General features: G+C 27.8%; 1 protein-coding gene across 1 annotated transcript in view; it reads right to left on the minus strand.

The window, feature by feature from the left end:
- LOC113788564 (uncharacterized) overlaps positions 1-7,794 on the minus strand; it is a 35,331-nt gene extending 27,537 nt beyond the window's left edge. The window contains exon 1 of the mRNA XM_075819730.1: positions 7,318-7,794. Within this exon, the coding sequence (XP_075675845.1) occupies positions 7,318-7,630 (313 nt within the window). The 5' untranslated portion in view covers positions 7,631-7,794. The remainder of the gene's footprint in view (positions 1-7,317) is intronic.
- Positions 7,795-7,857: the final 63 nt, after the last annotated feature.

Genomic DNA, 7,857 nt, shown 5'->3' on the forward strand with positions numbered 1-7,857 from the left:
GAAATGTAATCAATGAGATGGATTCAAAAATGATCAAGTTTTTTCTTTGCATTTCAAACGATGATGATGATGATGATGATGATGATGATGATGATGATGATGATGATGATGATGATGATGATGATAAAATTCAAATTCATTCATTCTTCTTAATTAACCTACTATTCCTACTAATATTAAATGGGTAGAAATAGCTTCTTTAGCATCTCTTATTGGTTTTTTTTCTTCTTAGTCGTCTCGTACACGTAGGCAAAGTAAAGAAGAAAAATTCTTTGGGTTAAAGAAGAAAAAAAACTTTTCTTTTTTTTCTACGTTTGAAACATTTGCATATTTGTTTCATGTATTTTTTCATGAGAATCGGATCGATTTAAAGGGAAAAAAACGAAATGAAATTGTCGCATATCCAAAATCACGAATATCTTCAAAGTACCAAACCTTTCCTTATCTTTCTTATCCTAAAAAATTCAGGCAGCAGCAGAAAAAAAATCAAATTATAATAGTTTTTTCGTTATCGTTTGCAAATTTCTTTCTTGTCTTTCTTCTTCTTGGTTTTCCGATGGAAATTGATTGAATTTTTTTCATTCAAATTAAAAAATTTTGATTTTTTTTCAAATAAAACGAAGAATATAAAGATGGCAGTCCAATAAAGTCAGTTTTGTATTAATCATCATCATTATTGCCTCGCTTTTTTTTTGCTCATTTTGGATTTTTTTTTTTGCAAAGTTTTGGTTACAAGTTTTTTTCGCATTTTTGCTTCTTGCTAGAAATTCGATCATCATTATTATGATTGCCTTGAAATTTGTTAGTGGTTTTTTTTTCATTTCGATTTTCATTTTTTCGGTTTCAATTTTGGCCATTTTACATTTGGTTGGTTTATAAATTTTTGATAAAGCTAAATAACAACAACAACTGCAACAACAGCAGCGAAAAACAAATCTATCGATTGTTGTTGTTGTTGTTCTCATTTTGAATCATGTTGATTTTGATCGATAAAAATTGTTCTCCACCCTTCATGATGTCCATTATTCCTTGTAAAAAACATCAATTCTGGCTCATTTTCGGATATAAATACCTGTTTTTTGTTTCACCATTGTCATTCAAACAAATTGCTGATTTTCAAACCAATTCTTTGATTAAAATCAATTTTTAAACCTGCTGCTGCCATCTGCATTTGCAATTATTATCGTTTTTTCTTGAAAAAAAGTTCACATTCTTAAACAATAGATGGCGTTTGTAATGCCAGAATTTAAATTTTTTTTTCGTTTGAAATAAAATTCATTACAAAAAACAATCAACAACGTCTTTAAGAAGAATCTAAAAGAATCTATCTAAAGAAAAAAACTGTTAACTGATTTCTGATCACCAACCAATCAGCCAATCAGTCGATCAATTGAAAACAAATTACCCAATCATTTTCATTGATGATAATCATCATCATCATTTCCAAGTAATCATCATCAATAAAAAAAGAAAGTCTTTTTCACGAAAAGCTATTACGGTAAAGTTTTTACCGTTATAAAACAAAAATTTCACATTTAGCTAATGGCTACCATCATCATCAAGATGATGACGATGGTTAATATGTTTCAATTCAACCATATTAATTTCCAAAAAAAACCAAACCGAAAATGAAATGAAATGACAAGAATCGATTATAGTGGACACATAATCATCATTATGAAATGGAAAAAAATGTATCAATATCCTAATGATTCATTCATTTATTTTTGGCTTTTTTTCAAGCAAAAATATATGATGATCACCACAAAAAACCAAAAAGTACAGAGGTTGAACACACACACGAAATTAGTATAGTAAAAAAATTAGTGATTATAAATGATAACAATGATAATTAATGTCATCAAATGTTGGAATAATAATAATAATTATGAAAGAGAAAAAAGAAAAAATCAAATCGATTATGATTTGCCTGAAAACACAAAAAAATGATATCGATATAAAAATCGATATTGAATTCAAATGATAGAAACTTTCTCTTTCTCTCTTTCCTTTTTTCAAATCAGACACCCATTCAACCATTTACCCACCCGGGAAATTTACCAGCAAAACGGAATAAAAGAAAATTTTAATGATATTTTTTGGTGGTAACAACAAAAGAAGAATTTTTTTTTTGAATTTTCCTGGAAAATTTCTCAAAAAAGAACATCAATTTCTAGGAAAAAGAATTTTAATTTAAAAAATAAAAATTAATAAAAATAAGTACCAATGTGATGATTTATCTATAACTTTATGCTGTTGTCGTTGGTCATTCATAAAAATAAATAAATGAATTTCGATCAAAAAAAAAAAAAAAATTCCGGCAACTATTCCCAATATAAATATCCATTTAGGTAAAGAAAAAAGATCTCGTTTTTCGATCATCATAATATGATTTCTTCATATAGCCTTGGTCATGTAGTGAAATGAAAAGAATATTCTACTATCACACACACACACACAAATCATGAGCTAAATTCGTGATTTGAATTTATTAACATTATATATGACGATGATAATGATTCCACAATATGTTTGTCTGTGTGTGTATGTGTGTGTCCAGGTCGGTCAAATCATTCATTAATTCATTAATTCACTCGATTTCTATCGTTTAGTCCAGTCAAGTCAAGTCAGTCAGTCAGTCAGTAAAGTCAGTTAGTCCATTCAATTCATATTAAAAATAGACATTGTATTGTAGACATTCTTTTATCATCATCATGATCATGATCATCATCGAAAATTTTCAAATCACAAATTGTGTGTATAAGTAATGAAAAAAATGACAAAATTATAATAATAATGGATTTATAATAAACTGAATGAAATGAAATGAATGAAAAACTTTATTTATTTTTCCATTTTTTTTCACCTTTTTCCTTTTTTTTTTCTTCTTCTTCAGAATTTGATTCGATAATGATTAGATATAGAATCGAATCATATATAAGAATTCGGTTAAAATAGCCAAAATATTATTATAATTTGTTTTGCTGTTGCTGTTGTTGAAATAGAGAATCAAAAATTTTTGATTCTGTTGATGGCAATGATGATGTTCTCCTAAAAATAAACTAATGATTGATTCAAATATAGAAATATGTAAACTAGGTTCGTTTTCAATGTTGCACCAATGTTGCACCAATGATGATTGATAAATTCATTCAACAACAACAACAACAAAAATTTCAATTCATTCAGGTGAATCGAATATAATTCATTCATTTCACTCCTACCATACATATCGATTGTATCGCGATTGTATACATAATAAGTAATGGTTATTTTTACTTTTTTCTTTCTCCTATTATTTTTCCTAGTATCTGCATTCAACGAGATATGGACACAGAAATTTTATTGAATTTTTCAAATATTATTATTATTTTGGTATTCATTTTTTTCAGCTGAAAAAGTAACGGCCAATTTTGTTCAATAAGGTAAGGTAATAAGAAGAAGCAACAAAAACACCGATAATGATGATAACAACAATAACGAAAATAACGAAAATAACAATAACAAATCGTCGACCATTCCATATATTTTTTACATATAATCGAATGAATATTTGTTTATAAACATCATCATCATTATTATTATTATAACGATTATTTATCGAAATCGATGTAAAAAAATGATCTTTGGCTTCTGAATGAATCGATGAATGAATGGATGAAGGTAAAAGTAAAAGTAATGTTTGTTTGCTGGATTCTCCATTTCACATATATTGTCTATCCTAGACAATACTTTTACAAACGACGATACTTTTACAGTTCAACAATTTAGTATACTTGATAAATTGATTCTTTTCAAAATTGATTCTTTACTGACTTTTTTCCCTCCTTCATCATTATGAATATGATAATATCATTACAATTCTGGACTACCCGATAATAATGTAAATTTAAAGATCATTAACAAATATTCAAAGAAGAGGATTTTTTTTTTTGGTGTCCGAAAAATTAGTTTCATTGATTCATTTCTTTCCAAGAAAATCAGATACATTTTTTTTGTCGTTTAGAATAATAAATTGGAACCTTCGAGAATTTCTTTTCTATTATAAGAAGAAAATTGCAACAAATTTTTCCAAGATAAAGAATATTCAAACATCATTAGTTGAACAATCGGATATTTTTTTGAAAAAATACCGGATGATTCTAGCCGGTGCTGGTGTTGATCCAATCATTTTTGGTTTGAATTCCAATTTCATTTTTCAACAACAATTTTTTTCATTTTTCGCTTTTCCTTTTCCTTGATTTTTGCTTGAAGTACTTTTCTCTTTTTCTGAATGACAATAATTATCAAAAGGAAAAAAAATTCTGATTCTTTTCAAAGATTTTCTTTTCTTCTTTTCCCATCATCATATTCACTGCCAACCAGAAGCACATTGATTTTTTTCCCTTCATAATATTCTGTGCTTTATTTTCGACACACAAAAAAGAAACTTTTGCCCAAAAATATTCATTCATTTCGTTAATTCGGTCGATTGGTTGGTTGGTTGGTTGGTCGTTTCGATGGTTATTCATTTCAAATTTTTGGCTTTTGGTCGGAAGGATATTTTGTCGTCATATAACATTGATTTTGTCAATCTTGTTGTGTATGTGTTTGTGTGCAAGAGAGAAAGAGATTCGGTAATTGTCTTTGTCATATGGCAATGATTTTCATTTCAGTTTTCAGTTTTCCCACCAGTAAAAACTGATGATGATGATGGTAATGAATGGTTAAAAATTCAAAAATATATGTGATACTTTAGCAGAAAAACGCACACACAAGTTTCTTATATTCGTGTGCAGGGTGTATATTTTCAATTTTATTTCATTTTGCATTGATTTCAACAACCAAAACAACCCACACAGCCAAAATGACAGGCAACCAAGAATATTCATAGCGAATATCGATTTGTTTAGCAAAGCTTTTTTGGTTCTTTTGGTTCACTCTCTCCTATGGTATAAATGGATTTGCCAAAGAAAAAAAAAGTAGAAAGAAAAGATGATGAGAGAAAAAATTCTCACATCACCCAACAGAAAAAAAAAAGTTAAATTACGACCCTTAGCCTTATGATGATGATGAAAACATGGATCGTTTTTTTTTGTTTCAAAGAATATTCTCTATATGTGTTTGTTTTAGTAAAACTACAACCGAGAATATACAGAGAATATTAAGATTTCAATGACATGAATGTTCGAGAGAAAAAAAAAAGAAAAAAGCAATGAATGAAAAATGATGGCTTTTATTTCCCTTCTGATGTTTTCATTGAATATTCTTTCTTTTTACGGAATATTCTTCTTGGATGGATGGATGTCGTTTTGATGCTGGTCTGAATTTTATCCCCCCCCAAAAACCATATTTCCATATGATGGTGGTTTCAACGAAAAAAAAAATTTATTATCATCGCATTAGTGCAACATCGATCGTAGTTTTTTTGTTTTACATTTTTTTTTGTTTTGTTTGCATTTCATTTTGCTCATCATTTTTTGATTTTTTTCGAAACAGAATTTTTCTTTCTCACTGAAATGTCAACCTTTGTTTGATTGTTTTTGTTTTTTCTCTCACTCCAAAATGTAAAAAGCAGAAAAAAATCAGAAAAAAATCAGAAAAAAATATGCCGGTATAAAGACATGCACTTTTCCCTGGGAAATATTTCAATTTTCTTGATTGGAATCGATTCTTTTTTTTTTTTTGAAAAGCAAAAAGAAAAACCCCGAAAATAAAATATAGACTATTTACACACACCATACACAAAAAAAAAGAAGAAGAAGAAGATATTCTTTACAATTATTGAATGAAATAAAAAGCAATAAAAAAAACCAATCAACAACAGAATAGAGCATCATTTCATTTCATCTCATTATTTTTGGGTTGTTGTTGTTGTTCCGGTTCCAAATTTTTTTCACCCAAAAGAAAAAAAAAAGATCCAACAACAACAACAACAAGAATATGGTGTATTTTAGTTAGTTATTTCTCTTCAAGTTCAAATGACAAAAACAAACAAACAAACAAACCCAGTACTTCATTCCTATTTATTTGTTTGTTTGAAACAAGATTCACACACACACACTGTGTGCAGTATGGATGTTTTCCAAAAAACTAAATCCCTACCTCTAAAGCATCATTTATATATCAACCAACATAGGATATTGGATTCAATTTACCATTTTTGTTTTTTCTTTTTTTTTCGTTTGATCATGATTGAATGATTTTTTTTTTCTCTCTCACTTCTAGAGAATATTCTTGCTTTCTCTCTCTTTCTTGAATGGAATTTAGATCATGATTATTATCATTCTGTCAAAAAATGATAATCATTTTGATATCGATTTTTCGTTTGTAAACCTGGATATATATCGATGTTGTTTAACATCTGTCACCTTATTTTTCGGTTTTGTTTTTTATTCAAAAATTTTCTGCCAGTTTTTTTGTTAATACTTTTTCTTTTTGAAAAAATATTCCCGCTGCTTTTATAAGATTATGTTTATAATGGTTTTGAATTCAACAATGGAAAAACCTAGAAAAAAAAAAGAAATTTCCAGGAAAATTTTCCAACTAATACCGTATCCAGGTTACAGAATCAAATATCGACAATGTTGATGACGAAATAATTTTCAAATTTTTTCTGTTTTTTTTTTTTTGGTTTTCTACTTTTTATTTGCAAATGAATCATTGAGTGAAAACAAGGGTTTAGAAAATTTCCAGGAAACAATCTGAATCCTTTTTTTCACCAGTTCATCATCATCATAATGTTATTTACTCAGACATTATTAACTGTTTGTTTGTTTGTTTGTTTGATGATGTTTGCGTATTAAATGGGTGAAAAAATGAATGAAAAAATGATTTTTTGATTTCCAATTCAAATTGAATGGATAATTTTTCATCAAAACAAACAAACAATGAAAAAGCTAATTAATTATCTTTTCTTTTTTCATAGATTTTTTTCTTACTTTAAATTTTCTCGAAAATATTCCCGGAAAAAAGACGGTTTTCCACGGAAAAAACCAAGGAAAAAAAAACAAACCAAAATTCAACGAGAAAACCTAAATGAACAACTTTCAAGGTTTAAATTTTTTTCGTTTTACAGAATTTATTTATTTTGATACAGGAAAACAAAAACTAAAAGATCCTCATCATTACTATAAATTATTAATATGATGATTATGTTTGTATTGTATTTTGGGTTTTTTCTTGTAATTGATTTTTTTTTGTAACTAATTTTCTTCGTTCATTATGATCCTAATTTACTTTTTCAAATGTAATCGAACCGTTTGTCCAGTCTCTTGTGTGTTCAAATCGAAGGCAATTAACAAACAACAAGCAAAAGCAAATGAAAAACAAACTTACTTGCAGATGAATATGACAATACCGTTGATTTATTATTTTGAAACATTATTATCATCATTATTATTAACATGTTGATAATTAATGTTTTATTGATTTGATTGTTGTTGTTGTTAATATTTGTTGTTGATAATCTTGACAATTGATATCGATTTGATCTTGAACGTTGTTGTTGTCGATGTTGTTGATGATAATGGCCACCAATCTTTTCGTTTACGGCAATGTTGGTGATATTATTGGTGATGGTGGTGGCTTTATTTGTTTCGTAAACAATCTTTTTATCCAACCAATACAATAATTTAACCCGATTGGGCATTTGTTGGGATTTTCAATATTATTGTTCCTGTTTTCGATGAAACATTTATAATACCAACCAAACCAAACCACCTAACCAAATCAGACACCAACAAGATTAGCAAAAAAAAATTTCTAGTTTTTCAGCTGAAATAATTGATCGATCAAATGGAAGAACAGAGATAAACAAAAAAACAAAACAAAAACTGTGAAAATTTGTTCACATCACATCAAAAAACGCCATAAACG

Source organism: Dermatophagoides pteronyssinus, unplaced genomic scaffold (assembly GCF_027571235.1).
Source record: "Dermatophagoides pteronyssinus isolate colony J.1.1.1.1 unplaced genomic scaffold, Derpt_VIB-CSIC_2022.12 sq0004, whole genome shotgun sequence".
NCBI classification, from domain to species: domain Eukaryota; kingdom Metazoa; phylum Arthropoda; class Arachnida; order Sarcoptiformes; family Pyroglyphidae; genus Dermatophagoides; species Dermatophagoides pteronyssinus.